The 20242-nt window shown below is 32.4% G+C and overlaps 1 protein-coding gene across 1 annotated transcript in view; it reads right to left on the reverse strand.

Moving 5' to 3' along the window:
• Nucleotides 1–8804: 8804 nt before the first annotated feature.
• LOC107455537 (uncharacterized) overlaps nt 8805–20242 on the reverse strand; it is a 53144-nt gene continuing 41706 nt past the window's right edge. The window contains exons 15-18 of the mRNA XM_071181869.1: nt 18513–18636; nt 14699–14824; nt 13608–13781; nt 8805–9196 (exon numbers count right to left, since the gene is read on the reverse strand). Of these exons, the coding sequence (XP_071037970.1) occupies nt 8919–9196; nt 13608–13781; nt 14699–14824; nt 18513–18636 (702 nt within the window). The 3' untranslated portion in view covers nt 8805–8918. The remainder of the gene's footprint in view (nt 9197–13607; nt 13782–14698; nt 14825–18512; nt 18637–20242) is intronic.

The raw sequence follows: 20242 nt of genomic DNA on the forward strand, positions 1-20242 counted from the left end.
GAAAAAAAAAAAAAGAGTGAAAGTGAGGGATGGGTCTGGGAGGGAGGGGAGTTGTCGACATACTTATTTTTATTCCATTTTCTTTTCAAGGTGTGGTGGTGCAAGAGAAAGAAAAGAAATGGATACTCCTTTAAGATAGACAAGAATCGTTTGGCATTTTTTTTTTTTTTTTTTAATAAAATAAAAACAAGGAAGTGAATGATGAAAACGCAGTTGGACGGTAGTTTTAAATAATGTAATGAGCGACACGTGTGTGTCATCACAATTAATTGATATTTTGGACACCTATTGATAATAACGATTGTTGTCATTCCATTAAAAAAAAACGGAACGATTTTTTTTTTTTTTTTTTGGTGATAGGTCAGATGAGGTTTGATGTCAACCAACATGCAAGAACCAAATAAATGACTTAAAACTTTTTTTTTTGTAGCAAAAAAAAGGGGGTTGGGATTTTCCCCAGTTTAATGTCCCTTTTTTTTTAATTTCAAATAAATAAAATAAATAATAATACTTTTATTTGCTTAATGGAATTAAAAATGATGATACGGATTTCATTCCAACCCATTCTCTATTCCGTTTTCACCATAAGTAAATAAATTTCTATTTTAGTAAGTTAAATGATTACATTGATTTTCTTCATTATTAAAAAAAACAAAACCTTTAAATGAAAAAAAAATTCTTGTTTGCATTACAAGCAAACGATTTCATCTAAACAAACGATAAATGAAAGAAAAAAGTAATGAAATTTATTCCATTCTGATCCATTCTCCGTTTCATATTTTTCTATAAATAAATTACTATTTTATTAATTTAAAAAATTACATTGCTCTTTTTCATAATTAAACAAAAATAAAATTAAGTTAAAATAAAATAAAGTTAAGTTAAAAAGCATTCTTCCTGCTTGTAGCATAAAAAAAAAAACGATTTTATCTAAATAAACGATAAAATGAAGTGAAGACTAATGAAATTGATTCTCCATTCCACTTTCTCCACAAGCAAGTAAATTCCTATTTTTTTTTAATTTAAACAATTTGCAAGCAAACGATTTCATCTAAACAAATGATAAATGAAAAAAAATGAAATTGATTCCATTTCTGATCCGTTCTCCATTCCATATTTTTCTATAAGCAAATAAATTACTATTTTTTTAATTTGAGAAATTACACTGCTTTTTTCATAATTAAGCAAATATAAAATTCTTTTAATTAAAAAAAAAAAACATTATTCCTGTTTGTAGCATAAACAAACGATTTCATCTAAATAAACTATAAAATAAAGTAAAAACTAATGAAATTGATTCCATTCTGATCCATTCTTCATTCTCGATAAACAAGTAAATTAATGGAGTTAAAAAATAATAAAATGAATAAAATTGCAATCTTTTCTCTATTCCAGTTTTTCTATAGACAAACAAATTCCAATTTTATTAATTTAAGTAATTACATCACTTTTTTCATAATTAAACAAAAACAAAATCTTTAAATGAAAAAAAAAATCTTTGCATTGCAAGCAAACGATTTCATCTAAACAAATGATAAATGTTAAAAAAAATGAAATTGATTCCATTTCTGATCCGTTCTCCATTCCATATTTTTCTATAAACAAATAAATTACTATTTTTTTAATTTGAGAAATTACACTGCTTTTTTCATAATTAAGCAAAAATAAAATTCCTTAAATTAAAAAAAAACATTATTCCTGTTTGTAGCATAAACAAACGATTTCATCTAAATAAACGATAAAATAAAGTAAAAACTAATGAAATTGATTCCATTCTGATCCATTCTTCATTCTCGATAAACAAGTAAATTAATGGAGTTAAAAAATAATAAAATGAATAAAATTGCAATCTTTTCTCTATTCCAGTTTTTCTATAGACAAACAAATTCCAATTTTATTAATTTAAGTAATTACATCACTTTTTTCATAATTAAATTAAAACAAAATCTTTAAATGAAAAATAAAATCTTTGCATTGCAAGCAAACGATTTCATCTAAGCAAATGATAAATGAAAAAAAAAATGAAATTGATTCCATTTCTGATCCGTTCTCCATTCCATATTTTTCTATAAACAAATAAATTACTATTTTTTTAATTTGAGAAATTACACTGCTTTTTTCATAATTGGGTATAATATAAAAAAAATACAACTACTTCCACTTAGTAGGAATAACATTTCTATGACGCAATGCTAAATTCTATGCCACTATCCACATAAATGCCACTATCCACATAAATCAATTATTAATCAAAAATCGAATATCAATTACTTTTCTTTATAATGCAATAAAATCTGGCGAGCAGCTATTTAAACGATCAAACACTTCGTTTGTTTATTTGTGACTTGAAGTTAGGCTCGCAGAAAATGCCGTTCATGGGTTAAATTTAGTAGGAATAACACAACCTGTGACGTAGGCTATAGTATACCCAATTAAGCAAAAATAAAATTCCTTAAATTTAAAAAAAACATTATTCCTGTTTGTAGCATAAACAAACGATTTCATCTAAATAAACGATAAAATAAAGTAAAAACTAATGAAATTGATTCCATTCTGATCCATCATTCTTCATTCTTGATAAACAAGTAAATTTCTATTTTTCTTTTTTAATTTAAACAATTACATTGCTTTTTTTTCATAATTAAAGAAAGACAAAAAAATTTGTCAAATTAAAAAAAAATATTTTGTATGTAATTGACAAACGATTTGATCTAAAGTTATGAATGGAATTAAAAAATAATAAAATGAATAAAATCTCTATTCCAGTTTTTCTAATTCCATTTCTAATTCAATAATTTCTAATTCAAACTAATTCCAATTTTATCAATTTAAGTCATTATAATACTTTATTCATAATTAAACAAAAAAAAAGAAAACTTTAAATTAAAAAAAATTCTGTTTGTGTCATAAACTAACGATTGCACCGGATCAGGTAAAAAAAAATTCGAGAAAGAAGAGAAAAAAATCAGTAACAGAAAAATACAGTTTAGGCAAAACACGCTGAGAAATATCGCGAACAAAAAAAACATCGTAGCTGTTTTAGTTGGGTTTAGTAAATTCCTCTCTAGCCCTAAAGGAATTTCTGAGAATCCATCAATATTGTTTCTTTAAAACAATATTAGGCACGACAGGCAATATTATTAGGCACGAAAGGAAATATTAGGCAATATTAGGTTTCAAAATTAATATTAGAAAAGTGAAAATGTATTAAAAATCCTTCGAATGTATAATTTTTTTCTTTTGGGGGGAGTGATATAAAGACGTACTCGTTAGATAAAATACTTATACTAAATGAATGTCTAATTCATAAGTTACATCAGAAGTTGTTAGAACCTTGTATTTAGTGGGTTAGGCACTTAGTTCTACATAAATGTTTATTTTATTTTTACATTTTTTAAGCGCCAATAAAAAACTGGTATTGGAAAAGTAATTTAGATAATCAAGGGAATTTAAGGATATCTTAAACAACTTTCATTACAAGAGTATTAGATTTTTATCGAAAGCAAATAAATAGAAAAATGTGTGTTTTTATTTCAGAAGGTATCACATTATCTTGATTAAAATTTAAAAATGCAGCAAATACTAAGGTTACAGTTTCAAAAGATACAATAATAATCGGAAACAAAATGTAACATAATAATAAACAAAAATAAAGAAAAACTTCGAAAGTTAATAGTCAAAACTATGTTGGCAAATTTTATTGCATAACCTTCGTAACACCTATTTTCCTTTTACCCAAAATTACTGAACCGTTTTGTTTTAGCTTTCACAAATCAATCGAGAAAATTGCTACTTCAAATAGGCCAAGCGATCTATTAAATTTCACTTCACACTGCTCAGCAAATTAAATAAACTTGCAAATTGTTCCGCGTGTTGTTCCAATCAATTTTTTTAATACTTTTGTTAGGATAAAAAAAATGAACCGAAAAATTAGCAGCCATTCTTAACATTAACAGCTGTATTTCAAAACTTATGATTTGTTTCGCTTGATTTTAAAACAAAAATGCTATTGAGGGAATCGCATTTATACATATACGTTTAAAAAACATTTAATAAAATGCTAACACTAAAATAGGAAACATATAATTCCATTTTTGTTTAAACTGTTTCAATACTCAGCAGGGCAATTCCATATGTGACGGAATGACATTTTGACTTGCAAAATAACAATTAATTGAAGTTTCTATGTATCTAATTTCAAATAAAAAAAATTTTTATGCATATCATTATTATTGGCATAATGCGCTTCATAAACTAAAAAAACAGGATTTTCTATCTTTTTTACTTTTAATTTTACGAACTTTTTATTTGCGTGACGGAATGACATTTTGGCAACCAAGCTTTTGGCATGCCGCTTAGAACTGGTAGTTTCTGCGAATTTTGCAGCTATTATTTTTCTGAACTATTTTATACTTTTAGTATAATGTGTAAGCAATGTAAAATGTGAATTTGGAAAATTAACCTCAGGTTGGCTAGCAGTTATTAACATCTATTTGCTGTGACGGAATGACAAAAAGTTTAGTAGAAGAAAGCCTTCATTTAAAAAATGTTTTATTAATATGTAAATGATAAACAGAATGTAACAGATAAACAGGATTAATATTTATGTAAGAATTAGTAAAAATTTCAACAGTTTGAAAATTAGGTTGTCTCTGAAGAGGTTTTATATCTAACTTGCCAATGTCACATCTTATCTTCGTTCTCAGGAAATTTATGCATTATTAAGACATGTGACGGAATGACGTAAAAGAAGTTACTTTTATTTTATATATTAAACTTAAAATGATTATGTTTTAAATGTTTAAATTTTGTACTATATGCATATTTTTATCAAAATATTGCAAAAGAAAGATACATTTCTTTTATTTTATAAGTATTTTTCAAGAAAACAATTTGAGCACAAATGTGAACAATTCACTTGTCAGCCATGTGATTACTTTAGAATGTTGCCAGATTCAAAAAATTTAAAATTATCAAAAATGAAACGGCAATATGTAGACTATATGTAGACTTTGGCTATTTTTGAACATAGTTATAATATGCAATTCATAAAAAAAAAAATTTCACTTAAAAGTTGACACTTCCGTGGAATTGCCCAGCACTAAGTCTAGACCTGCCAACTTTTACTCTTTCTTAGAAAGTATTTCCCAAGTGGTAGTGGAAGACTAATTGAAATGCACTCGTAGATAAAGTTAACTTTTTACTATTGCTATGGCTTACATTTAATTAATTTTCTATAACTGACTCTCATATATAAGATTGATTTATTTGCCTTAGCGGTAGTCGAAATCATATAAATTTAAATTTATAAATCCAAAAACTAAAAGGAAATTTATAAGATTTATTACCACTTTAAATAAAAAAACGAAACACTACGGACAATTCGTAGTTGTTGGCAGCATTGACATTTAAACATTGAACTCCATATCATGCAGAGTGTAGGGCAAATAACAAATAACTTTGTGACTGGCAAATCTCTTGGAATATCGAGTAGAAAAAGAGCGCATATTCAGAATAGAATTTTTCATATTCCCAACCCTGCAATAACGAAAGAGACACTTTCAGTTTTTGTAATTTAATTTTTTTTAAAAATTTCTCAAGAAATACTTAAAAAGCTAATTTTGTAACTTTAGAGACGTTTAGTTCGGGTGATTTTTCATACGTACCAATAAGATTAAAAGCTTTCAGAGGTAACAGTTAAGACAGACAATAAACTACGAAAGAAAGCAACTATTTTTGAACACCCTACGCTAAAAAATTAAGCAAAAAACTTGTAACTTGCATTGTTTACTTTAGTTGTTATTTTTTTAATGACTGCATAAAATTTCATAAACCTACGGTAAATATTAATAGAGATATGGGTATTTTTATAAACAATTATTTTGCCTTGCATTTTTTTAGTATAACTTAAATATATTCAATGGAACTAAACAAAATTTTTGGAGCAATTTAAAATTAATTGCAAAATTATTGATTTAAAATTTTAAAACAAATCGTTAAAAAGTGCGCGAGATATAAGCATTTAAGGTAGTTTCCTTACACTGAGCATGCGCAGAAAAATTTACAAAAAATTTTTCATTATTTTTTTGTGAATCATATTTAACAACTAATGAAAAAAATTTGTTTTAAATATCTGAAAAATTTAAAAAGTTTCAAACAATTTTCTAAGTAATTTTTTGTATTTTTTAAAAGAAAGCTCAAAACAATCAGGGGATTTTCACAAATTTTATTTTGTATCATGAAACAAAATTAAATAACAAATGATAATACCTTTCAATAATCGTTCGAAAACCAAAATGTGATGGTATAAGGAAAGAAAACATAGTTTTAAGGGGGATGATACCCCACATTGCCGGTCTCATTTTTAATAAATCTTGTTTAATAGTACAAAATGAAATTTTTAGAAAGCCACTTTTCGTTTTGAGCTTCTCTTTAAAAGGTACAAAAACTACTTAGAAAATTGCTTAAAACTTTTTAAATTTTTAAGATACTGAAATCAAACCAATTCAAATCATTCAAATGTTTCATTAAATACCAAATACGATTCGCTACATAATTACGGGGGAGGGGGGAATTTAATGCGAAACAAAAAAGTCCTAAAACATGAACATCCGATAATTAAATCAAAAGTTAGTCTCGGTGGTCCGTTTTTAATTTTGCGCGCTCTACATTAATTCGTCTTGAAGAAACTATAAAAACACTCCGTAATCTATAATTTATACTATTATTACTAAATGTTATGTTTTAAATAATTATAAAAGTATATTTTAATAAATTTAAGTTAGATAATTAAAAAATTAGGAAGATATATTTCAAAATTTAAGAGCTTAATGTTTCTTTCAGAAACATTTATAAGCAAGACGCATAATTATTAATTATTTCTTACGTTTAGAATAAAGAACCCTTGTTTTGCTTATGATAAAAAGATAAGATTATTTTTTGTAGGATTGGCTTATAAATTTATTTTAAATCTTTTCGAATTTATTTTAAATCTTTTCTACAAATGAAATAATAGTTTTCAATTTTGTTAAGTAACTACAATTTAGGACCGATAATGTTTTGGAGAACATATCTATTTATTTGAAAAAAGAATATTTTGGTCATAGGGCAAATATTGTAAAAAATATATACATAATTTGCTGTAACGAATTCTAAAAACCACTTCCGCTTTTCAAACCAAATTCGACACCTGACCCAGAAGTTCCACTTAACTTTTAATATAATTCCAAACAAATATGGCGCCCTTTTTAGAACTAGTACTCTCATTTGGCTTCTTTTGTGGTACATTTGACACGCTTTATTGAGTAGCGGTTGACATCCTTTCCCTTTAAAAAATCCCCGTAGCTTTTATAAATAAATCTTATTTTATCAATCACACGCCGAGAATATGATTGAAGAGTGTCTACACGGTCGGTCTTCGCGTCAACTTCATTAATTTCACTTTCCAATTAGAAAAGAACTTTTTTAAGTTCCGGTTTTGCTAATGTTTTCAGAGTACGCGAAAAGAAAACGAGAATTTGGGTCTACCCGTTATTGACTTTTTAAGCAACACTACTTTTTGTTTCGTAAATTAACTGTCAATTAAATATGCACTTCCTACGCTCTGCAAATGGAATTTAATTTTGATTTATTGATTGTGGCTTAAGAAAACATGGTTGCGAAACGTTTTCATGTCTTGCCTATTACGGAGGTGTGATTAAAGAAAAATATTTATTCGCACTGCTTTTTCGAAGATTTTCTTTCGGATAAAGTTTATTTTTAAGGAAATCAATTTATTATTTTTTTATTTTATAACCGTCGTTGAACAGCCGACCAATTTTTTGGGTTTCCGACTACCAATGTTCAACTTCGTAGTCTTGTAATTTTTTTAACCTTATCCAGAAGACAAGGGAACTCCTGAATCAAGTATTGGGAGGACTTTTTTTAATAGAACTAACCCGCATTTGTGTTAAATGGAGATGAAAACCACGAAAGCCTTCCACTGTTAGTCTGACGGAAAGGGGACTCTAACCCATGATCCGCCTACTACTGAGGATATTTCACGTCAGCACAGTGGTCGGTGAGAGTCAGATGCGGAATTCGTAACGATCAGCCTTCGCTGGGATTCGAACCCGGTTCACCTCATTAGAAGGCGAACGCTCTATTCCCTGAGCCATAGCGGCTCAAGAAAATAAAATTAATTGTTTTCTGCTTTATTGCATTGCTTTTATGTATTACTTTATAAAAGAGTATTTTAACCCTTTCGTTACGGCAGCCCGCTCCGCCGAAGTTACGTAGTAATAATGCGATAGTATACTATACAATATTTATAGTTATCAATAATGATCTGGATATTATCGTATTCCATACGAATTCTTATCGTTAGTGATCGTGATATTCTCGTATTTGAAACACCTATGCGTAGTATCGGCTGTCGGTAGCCTGTATACTGCGTAAACCAGAATCTGATTTTGTTCCAAGTGTAGGAAAACTTTGTGTAGGTTAACCCTTAACGGATCAATGCCACCATATAGGCAGCATGGCAATTTCACTTCTTGTGTCAAATACTGCGCATAGAATGCTTAAAATCAATTTTTTATATCTTTATCACACTTATTGTTGTTTTATTTGCTATCAATATGAATGTAATTAATTTAATTATATTTAATTGAATAAATATAATTAATATTATAATTAATCATAATAACTTAATTAATCCTTGGAACTTGGTCGTAACAAAAGACTTCTTGTAATATGCTATATTCATTACATCGAACTTTTTCTGTATTTAAAAACTGTACTCAAACTGAACGGATGGAATAACATTGGTGAGAAACTCTTTATTACGACGAAAAATACAAAAGAGAATTGTATTTAGCAATCCATATTAGTATCCATTTTAATCTGTTTGTAAAAAGAGATCATTTGGCGAAATAGTTTCATTTCTCACAGTAAGGAGCCGATGATGTGGACCGCAAATAGAACTTCCATTGGCGCTGTTGCTGTATGTGTTGTTTGTATTTGTAGGAGTAATAGCCCATCTGCATTTTTGGGAGTTTTTCTGATGGTGTTGCGCACTCCCCTTTGTTGTACTTTTCCCACGATGAACATTCGTCTGCGGAGAAACGACAGCCGTTGTCTTTGTCCTTGATGCTCCAATAGAAGTACTCGTGTGCTCGACTGTGGCTGCAGGCCAGGCTCATAAGTTTTGCTTTAGCTTTAAAAGAACAGTCATTACTTCCATTATCATAGGAAATTACTTTATACGGAGAATTTTTTACCTCCTTATAAAGTAATGAATGTTCTAAACCAACAATCTCATAAAATGAAAGATTTTGGTTCAGCTGTTAGCGTCATTTATGGGCGATTGGCAGCTACTTCAAATTCATCCTTTAAAGAACGCTATACCACAGGAGAACTGTTTCATGGTAAATTCAGTTTCTCCTTCTTGTCTATTTTAAAGTTTAGAGAAAAGAGGTTTCAGGTGAATCTAGAATAAACTAAGAAGTCTCAAATACAAACAAATTACAGTAGGATTTCTCTCCCAATGCGTAATCCTGAGAAATCCTCTCATAATTAGTTTGCATTTTGATATTTTGAAAACTTTCCTTCATTAGAGACTTCATGGTTTACTATGAAGTCTCAAATGCAAACAAATTATAGTAGGATTTCTCTCCCAATGCGTAATCCTGAGAAATCCTCTCATAATTAGTTTGCATTTTGATATTTAAGAAAACTTTTCTTCATTAGAGACTTCATGGCTTACTATGAAGTCTCAAATGCAAACAAATTATAGTAGGATTTCTCTCCCGATGCGTAATCCTGAGAAATCCTCTCATAATTAGTTTGCATTTTGATATTTAAGAAAACTTTTCTTCGTTAGAGACTTCATGGTTTACTATGAAGTCTCAAATGCAAACAAATAATAGCAGGATTTCTCTCGTAATGCGTAACCCTGAGAAATCGTCTCATAATTAGTTTGCATTTTGATATTTAAGAAAACTTTTCTTCATTTGAGACTTCATGGTTTACTATGAAGTCTCAAATGCAAACAAATTATAGCAGGATTTCTCTCCTAATGCGTAACCCTGAGAAATCGTCTCATAATTAGTTTGCATTTTGATATTTAAGAAAACTTTCCTTCATTAGAGACTTCATGGTTTACTATAAAGTCTCAAATGCAAACAAATTATAGTAGGATTTCTCTTCCGATGCGTAATCCTGAGAAATCCTCTCATAATTAGTTTGCATTTTGATATTTTGTAAACTTTTCTTCATTAGAGACTTCACGGTTTACTATGAAGTCTCAAATGCAAACAAATTATAGCAGGATTTCTCTCCCGATGCGTAATCCTGAGAAATCCTCTCATAATTAGTTTGCATTTTGATATTTTGTAAACTTTTCTTCATTAGAGACTTCATAGTTTACTATGAAGTCTCAAATGCAAACAAATTATAGCAGGATTTCTCTTCCAATGCGTAATCCTCAGAAATCCTCTCATAATTAGTTTGCATTTCGATATTTAAGAAAACTTTTCTTCATTTGAGACTTCATGGTTTACTATGAAGTCTCAAATGCAAACAAATTATAGCAGGATTTCTCTCCCAATGCGTAATCCTGAGAAATCCTCCCATAATTTGTTTGTGGTGGAACTACCACTACGAAAATTAAACATCAATTCACTACTACATAAGACATGCTAACTTGATTCAACCTGGAGGTAACTATTCATTTATGAAGGTTGGTACTGTCTATTGGTCTATTCCCCACAAGTTTGCATTTTGATATTTTGAAATCTTTTCTGCATTAGAGACTTCATAGTTTACTAAGAAGTCTCAAATGCAAACAATTTATAGCAGGATTTCTCTCCCAATGCGTGATCATGAGAAATCCTCTCATAATTAGTTTGCATTTTGATATTTTGAAATCTTTTCTGCGTGAGAGACTTCATGGTTTACTATGAAATCTCAAATGCAAACAAATTATGTCACGATTTCTCTACCAATGCGCAATCCTGAGAAATCTTCCCATAATTAGTTTGCATTTTGATGTTTCAGAAACTATGGTTCATTTGAGACTTCATAGTTTTTTTTTAGTCACTTTAACTAAAGTCACTTTTCTCTTAACTTTAAATTGCATCTGTAGGTGAAAGAGAATTTCCTTGAAAGAGAAACTGAGAGAGAGAGAGACTTTTCTCTGCGTTGTAGCTTCCTCTTAATGATTATTGGGAGACAATAATTGTGCATGCATTACATTAGAGTGGATTCTGAATCATTGAGACAGAATTGGCGAGTGTCTTAATCTTTTGGTTCTAGTTTCTTTTAATGTCATCAAAGTTGAAATTTTTCAGGAAAAATATAATTCTTAAATCATCATAAACTGGGCAGACAGTAAGTATGTGTTCTATATCTTCATAACTCTTGCGAACTTTACAATTCGGGTCTTTACCGAACAATTTCGCTCCAGAGCTCGGCTTTAACTCCTGTCTCGCCCTCCATACCGGGCATTAAGGGAATAGATTGATAAGATTGGAAATTCATTGATATTGAAGTTGGAGTATATTTTTCGATCACTGACTTTTGGGATAAATTGGAAAATGTGTCTGCCCAAGTCAAAGTTTAAAAACACGTTTTTCAAATTTGAGGAGCTCAGCTTTAACTCCTGTCCCGCCCCCCATCCAGGGAAAACTATTGAAAGATCAGTTTAGATGATAAGAGTGAAAATTGATCTTCGAACTTGGTCGTAAGTAAAGACTTCTTGCAATATGCTATATTCATTGCATCAAACTTTTACTTTTCAAAAAAATTATGATTTGTAAAAACTGAACAGATAAAATAATATTAGTGAGAAACTCTTTATTACGACGAAAAATACAAAAGAGTATTTAGCAATGCATATTAATATCCATTTTAATCTGTTTGTAAAAAGAGATGATTTGGCGAAATAGTTTCATTTCTCACAGTAAGGAGCCGATGATGTGGACCGCAAATAGAACTTCCATTGTCGCTGTTGCTGTATGTGTTGCTTGTATTTGTAGGAGTAATAGCCCATCTGTATTTTCGGGAGTTTTTCAGCGGGTGTTGCACATTCCCCTTTGTTGTACTTTTCCCACGATGCACATTCGTCTGCGGAGAAACGACAGCCGTTGTCTTTGTCCTTGATACTCCAATAGAAGTACTCATATGCTCGACTATGGCTACAGGACAGGTCCATAAGTTTTGCCTTAGCTTTAAAAGAACAGTTATTACTTCCTTTATCATTGGAAATTACTTTATACGGAGAATTTTTTACCGCCGTATAAAGTAATGAATGTTCAAAATCAACTATCTCATAATATAAAGGCTTTTAGCTTAGTTGTTAATGTCATTTACACTGATGAGCAGAGGTTTCAGATTCATTCTTAAGAGAACACTATCCCGCGGAAGAACTGTTCCATGGTAAATTCATTTTCTCCTTTTTGGATATTTTTAAATTAAAAGTTAAGAGAGTCTGTTAGTCCAATCAGACGCAAAACCTCTAACAGGCAAACATTCGTGAACTTTTCCTGCTCTGAGATTACATTAGGGTGGATTCTGAAACATTGAGACAGGATTGGTGAGGCTGTTAGTCTGATCAAAAGCAAAACCTCTAACAGGCGAACATTCGTGAACTTTTCCTGCTCTGAGATTACATTAGGGTGGGTTCTGAAACATTGAGACAGGATTGGTGAGGCTGTTAGTCTAATCAAAAGCAAAACCTCTAACAGGCAAACATTCGTGAACTTTTCCTGCTCCGTGAAGCTGCCGTGAACCTGCTCTCACATTTTAGTTGTTAACGCTTAAGATTTTTCCAGACTACATTTTAAAAACTTTAATTTGAAAAACATGCTTTTAAACTGAAACTTGTTTAAATTATTTCGCTTTAAATATCCCCTATATCACCTATTAATCAAATATCACCTATTAATTTTTTTCAAAAATTTTTTTTTAAGTGATACACACTTTTTTTAAAATTTTCTTTAATAACTGGATAAAATTTGATTCATTTAATCCTTTTAATTTAAATCAAAATCAGCTATAATTTAGCATGTATTCAAATTTATTGATGCTCGCTTGCAACGATGTATGTTTTTCTTACAAATAAAAAGAAAAAAGGGGCTGTAAATGTCAGCCAACTTCTAGAGGGGGGCGGTGGGCAATAAACGGTTTGGGAACCACTGGTGTAGAGAATATGATCCACCTGCATAAGAATTGGAACTACCTACACCCTTCGATATTGAGCTTTAAAATAAAAGACTGCACGTTTGTTATTTTTTAATCTTATCTTCGGGTCATAGAAAGAATCCGGAATCATCTGCAATTACAAATTAGTGCAGCTCTAGTATGAGGTTAGCAAAGAGTGTAAGTAAATTTAATGAAAGAGTTTAATTAAATTTCATGTCAGAGTGTAAGTAAATTTCATGAAAGAGTGTAAGTAAATTTCATGAAAGAGTGTACGTAAATTTCCTGAAAGAGTGTAAGTAAATTTCAAGTAAGAGTGTAAGTAAATTTCATGAAGGAGTGTAAGTAAATTTCATGAAAGAGTGTAGGAAAATTTCATAAAAGAGTCTAAGTAAATTTCATGAAAGTGTGTAAGTAAATTTCATTACTCTCATCAAATCCTCCCGCAAAAATTTTCCTAAGCACTTCTGCAGGAACGAGATATGAATAGAGATCAAGTGCAATATCTAATTCTGCTTGTCCTGCAGTTTTGCATCCAGGTTGATCCTCGCCACCGTTCGGATAAAAGTCGAAATGGCCCACTTGTTGCTCAAGTCCAAAACCTAAAAGAGAGAAGGAAAAAATTGAGTATTTAACATACCGTTGATTTTTGAAATGATATCAGAAATTGCAATTTAGAGGAATGATTCTACTTTGAGAAAGGTTAATGCTTTGAGGGAAAAAATAAAGAAAAATGTATATTTTTTGCTTATTCCTTTAGATTTTTTTTGCTTGAAGTGTAAGCCTTCTAAAGTTCTAAGACGCAATAGCGCGTCGCGTTGCAAAGTAATTTACCCCTCATCATTTCTCTTATCTCATTCCTATTTCGATGAATAATTTAATATTTTGCCATGTTAAATTACTTTCTTTAAAATGATGTCAAAAAATGTACAGATTACAATTGAAACCTTTTTTGGCAATTGTTAAATACAAAATAGTAAGTAATAAATATTTTTAAAAAGTTCTTTTTTTAAAGAAATTATCCTAGGATAAATAAATTTTATAATTGGGTGCAAAATTTTTTTCAATTCACTTAAAGTTTTCACGAGATATAGCAAAATAAGCAAAGAATAAAACTAACATTAAGGGAGTCCAAAGTTTGGGCCGCCCTCCTGATCAAACTATTGTGACCATCTACCCCAGATTGCGGCTACCCCCGATTTTTGAGAATTAGAGATCTGAATCCATCGAAAAAAAGGTATGTTTATTCAGAAAAAGAACGTTTCTGTGTCTGATTTCGTAACTTAAAATATCTCCTGTATTATTAATTTTCATATTTGAGGTCACCCCCATGATCCATTAAGATTGACTTCTAGTACGTGAAATTCCGATCATTTTCAAAGTGTTCTCTTTTTTATTTTTGGCATTGTACATTTTTATATCCACCTTCTTTTCTTTAATTGATTTTTCAAAACTTCTGTCATTTTTGGAATTTGTATTAGTATGTATATATTGATATATAATGTAGATGTGATTATACCTGACACAGATCCCCAAAATTTTCCAGCCCAGTTGGTGTGGATGACATCTACGAAGTCAGCATCACTTCGATCCAATCTCTGACAGGCGGTCAGTTCATTGAAATCTGGACCGGCTGGATCCAAACCTAAAATACATGTCATTGAAATTTGTGATAAGTGTCTGTTTCTGCTGTGATCACTGTTTTAAGATTTATTTTCTTATTTTTAATGACGGGCACTTGGGTGTACTTCCCATTGGCCTCCATTATATTCCCATTGGTCGTTCTATTCCCACTGGGTCTGTTTCCCATTGATCTCCGTTCTATTCCCATTGGCCGTCTATTCCCTCAGGGTTTATTTTCCATTGGTCGTTCTATTCCCACTGGGTCTGTTTCCCATTGATCTCCGTTCTATTCCCATTGGCCGTCTATTCCCACAGGGTCTATTTTCCATTGGTCGTTCTATTCCCACTGGGTCTGTTTCCCATTGGTCTCCGTTCTATTCCCATTGGTCGTCTATTCCCACAGGGTTTATTTTCCATTGGTCGTTCTATTCCCACTGGGTCTGTTTCCCATTGATCTCCGTTCTATTCCCATTGGCCGTCTATTCCCACAGGGTTTATTTTCCATTGGTCGTTCTATTCCCACTGGGTCTGTTTCCCATTGATCTCCGTTCTATTCCCATTGGCCGTCTATTCCCACAGGGTTTATTTTCCATTGGTCGTTCTATTCCCACTGGGTCTGTTTCCCATTGATCTCCGTTCTATTCCCATTGGCCGTCTATTCCCACAGGGTTTATTTTCCATTGGTCGTTCTATTCCCACTGGGTCTGTTTCCCATTGATCTCCGTTCTATTCCCATTGGCCGTCTATTCCCACAGGGTTTATTTTCCATTGGTCGTTCTATTCCCACTGGGTCTGTTTCCCATTGATCTCCGTTCTATTCCCATTGGCCGTCTATTCCCACAGGGTTTATTTTCCATTGGTCGTTCTATTCCCACTGGGTCTGTTTCCCATTGATCTCCGTTCTATTCCCATTGGCCGTCTATTCCCACAGGGTTTATTTTCCATTGGTCGTTCTATTCCCACTGGGTCTGTTTCCCATTGATCTCCGTTCTATTCCCATTGGCCGTCTATTCCCACAGGGTTTATTTTCCATTGGTCGTTCTATTCCCACTGGGTCTGTTTCCCATTGGCCTCAGAAATGACAGAATTGCTCTCTTATCGTTACCCAGAGGGCACTTGTGGCTAAGTCACAGCAGCGGAGTATCGTCGCCCACGTCATACAGCAACTCGTTTATAGGACGGGTTACATTCACACAATCACACAGAAAGGACATAGAACACACAGAGAAAGTTGTATCCTTGCCTACGATGGTATTCGAACCTACAACCACTGGCCCCTTAGCTTAGTACAGTAACCACAAGACCAGTGATCGGCGCAGTTTCGATATTAATCAGCTATTGTACAATTTCTTTTGCAATACATTGTACTCAATTATTACATTACACAATTAATCTCATTAAATATAATGTAAGCCGACCAGCGTCCGCGGAAAACTAAAATCTGGAGGTAAAATTCTTAAACAACGAATATTTGTAAACATATTGCTTTGTCTTTCTAATTTAATAACATAATAATTTCTAATTTGGTCTCTTACAGAAATAATTTTTTAAAACAATTGGGAAGTTTATTTTTTCCTATGACCACCCGATTGATGCTCGTCTTTTAGGTATCAGTAGGGCAGATTTGTTGGACACTCTTTGAGGGGCACCCTATTAGCTGGGCCAATGTTGCTCCCATAGTAAGGACAGATAATACAGAGAATGAAAGAACATTCATGCCTTGTCCGGGATTCGAACCCAGGATATTTCTGATGTGGGGTCAGCTCACTGACCACTATACATCTGGTCGGCATAATTGGAAAGTAAAAGAGGTGAGTACTAGAATGTTCTATTTGAAGTTTTTTTAATTTTTTTTTAATTTTTTGAGGACGCTGTCAGCTTAGGTAATATCAATAGAGATTATTCCAAACTTTTTTGGAATAGGTATTATTTTTGTAAATTCGATAGAGAAAAAATTCTCTTTGTTTTCTGAATCTGTTACTACTTTTGGTAAAATTTTTGTTGCAATGTACTATTTTGCCAAGGTTCTATTTTTGTTTCATGATCAAATGCGAAGAAATACGAAATAAAGAATAGTCTACGATATGCAAAAAAAAAACTTTAAAAATTAAATCCAACGTGTTTTAATTTATACTTAAAAATAATTAAAAACAAGTTAATTAAGTTTCATTAAAGGAATTTTTCAATATGTCCGGTATCAGACAAAGATTTGGTAACCTTTGTAGACTATCTCTAATGTAAACAATCTATCTTTCAGCAGCAAGTGCTTTAGAAGATTTTACATGGCAAAACTGTTAGCCCAATTTGTAAGATCATACTTGAAGCTTTCAGAAATGGTGTTCTTTTTACCCCTGCAAAACTTACATCGACCAAACTAAATTAAAACTTCTTTCCTTCTTCAATATCACTATAATTAAACAAGTATACTTATGTAAACATAACCTGATTACTAGGATGTCAGGCTCGTGTTCACGAGAACGGGAGTTTGAATCCGACCGACCAAAGAGTCCCCGTGCATTAAATGGTGACTGGTGCATCTGATGGGGTCACAAGGTCCTCCAAGCTCACATAACTGGGTACTGAATTGGAGATTATTCGCTCTCTAGTTCAAGTCAAAATTACGATCTGTTGAGGAATGAATGGGTGCTCCCTGTAAAATAGGCTGACGTGTGTGGCTGAAGTCTTATTCTTAGCCATAGATGGCGCCACTGGAAAAACAAGAAAACTCTCTGCCTTAAAAATCATCTTGATATCAAGCAGGATTGCTGGTACTAGCTAGTGGCATTAGCAACAACAACAACAATATGTAAATATCGCAATTCCAGAGAAGGATTTTAAAATTGCTGGCATTAAAGCTAGAAAGAAGTTATTAATTTCCAATTCTTATTATTATTAATTCGAATTTTGCACGAGAAGAAGCACACCATTTCGAATAGCTTTCTAATTGTGCTAATAGTTTTACCTCGTAAAATCTTTCAAAATATGTACTGCTAAAATAAAAAAGATAAAAAGATTGTTTACATAGAGTTAGTATAGAAGTTTCGCATTTTTTCGCTCAAACCCTTGATACTGGGAAAAAAGCAAAAACCATGTTTCAAGGAATTGTAGTTAAAGTTATAAAAGTCTTCATCAACCGCGTTTTGCAAAAGTAGAATTTTGTAAAGAGTGAGATTTTAAGATAAAATATTTTGCGAAGAATCCGTTAACGGACCACAATTCCTTTTTAAAATGATTCCTGATTACGTGCATCAGTGTTTAATCAATCGGAATTACACATGAAATAGTATAATCCTAAATACCCGACAGCAGATTATATGATAACATGCTTACCGATTTCATGCATCGATATCGATAAATATATCGATATAGGTAAAAGGTAACCTTATGGTTACCCTTTACCTGCACCGTAAATCTAACCTACATCACGAGACTGGCCGATGTTGAACTTATACCATAAATTCAATCAATGGTTAATCGATATCTTAAGTCATACCGTAATCGGTAATATTACTGATAGTTCGTTATTGATAAATCGCGTAAGACATGAATCACGAAGTAAAATTCATTAATCACGTGATTACTTATTACAAAATCATTTGTACTCTACATTAGTAGGAATGTATTATGAAGAATCTGAGCAAAAAGCATATAAACGAAACTTTAAACATAAGTCACAGTTAAACTATTAGCAAGTATCAGTTAAAGAATACCTGTTATTCGCCCAACTTTGAATCCTTGATCCTTGACCCATTTTCCAGCATAACCTGAGGCATGGGCACCTAAACTGTGTCCGACAATGTGTACCTTTTTTGGATCGAAGCCGGAAATTAAACCCTGAAAATCAAAGTATTTGGGAATGAGTAATTACGCTTTAAAATTAAAGTTAAAAACATTGACGGATTTGGTTTTAAAATTCTACTTCCTTCTTCTTACACTCCTTTGAAGTTGTATTAAGTTCGTACATAGTTACCATACCGGTTTAAAATAATTTTTATTTAAACAAACTATTATGCGCAGTAAAAAAAATATTTTTTATAAGAAAAAAGAATGTTATTATACATAAACAGTTCATTATTATTTTGAATTACTTCTTTTTCCAAAGCCTACGAGCATTTTAGAAAAAAAGCATTGCTCTACCTATACTATTGGAGCAGTATGGTTCCTTATTGCGGTATCTGTAAAAAGACATACTTCTGGAACAGTAAAAAAGCTTTGGTGGTTGAGAGGACATACGATTGAAACGGTTAAAGAGCTTTGGTGGTTGAGAATAGACGTACGACTGGAACGGCAAAAGAGCTTTAATGGCTGAGATCAAATATACGACTGGAACAGTATAAAAGTTTTAGTGGTTGAGAAGACATGCGATTGGAACGGTAAAAGAGCTTTGGTGGTAGAGAATAGACATATGATTGGAACGGTAAAGGAACTTTGGTGGATAAGATCAGATATACGACTGGAACAGTATAAAAGCTTAAGTTGGTGGATGAGAATGGACATACGATTGGAACGGTAAAGGAGCTTTGATGGCTGAGATTAGATATACGACTGGAACAGTATAAAAGCTTAAGTTGGTGGATGAGAATGGACNTATTTCCCATTGGCCTCCGTTCCATTCCCATTGGCCGTTCTATTCCCACTGGGTCTATTCCCCATTGGCCTCCGTTCTATTCCCATTGTCAGTTCTATTCCCACTGGGTCTGCTTCCAATTGGCCTCCGTTCTATTCCCATTGGCCGTCTATTCTCACTGGGTCTATTTCCCATTGGCCTCCGTTCCATTCCCATTGGCCGTTCTATTCCCACTGGGTCTATTCCCCATTGGCCTCCGTTCTATTCCCATTGTCAGTTCTATTCCCACTGGGTCTGCTTCCAATTGGCCTCCGTTCTATTCCCATTGGCCGTCTATTCTCACTGGGTCTATTTCCCATTGGCCTCCGTTCCATTCCCATTGGCCGTTCTATTCCCACTGGGTCTATTCCCCATTGGCCTCCGTTCTATTCCCATTGTCAGTTCTATTCCCACTGGGTCTGCTTCCAATTGGCCTCCGTTCTATTCCCATTGGCCGTCTATTCTCACTGGGTCTATTTCCCATTGGCCTCCGTTCCATTCCCATTGGCCGTTCTATTCCCACTGGGTCTATTCCCCATTGGCCTCCGTTCTATTCCCATTGTCAGTTCTATTCCCACTGGGTCTGCTTCCAATTGGCCTCCGTTCTATTCCCATTGGCCGTCTATTCTCACTGGGTCTATTTCCCATTGGCCTCCGTTCCATTCCCATTGGCCGTTCTATTCCCACTGGGTCTATTCCCCATTGGCCTCCGTTCTATTCCCATTGTCAGTTCTATTCCCACTGGGTCTGCTTCCAATTGGCCTCCGTTCTATTCCCATTGGCCGTCTATTCTCACTGGGTCTATTTCCCATTGGCCTCCGTTCCATTCCCATT

Source organism: Parasteatoda tepidariorum, chromosome 6 (genome assembly GCF_043381705.1).
Source record: "Parasteatoda tepidariorum isolate YZ-2023 chromosome 6, CAS_Ptep_4.0, whole genome shotgun sequence".
NCBI classification, from domain to species: Eukaryota; Metazoa; Arthropoda; class Arachnida; order Araneae; family Theridiidae; genus Parasteatoda; species Parasteatoda tepidariorum.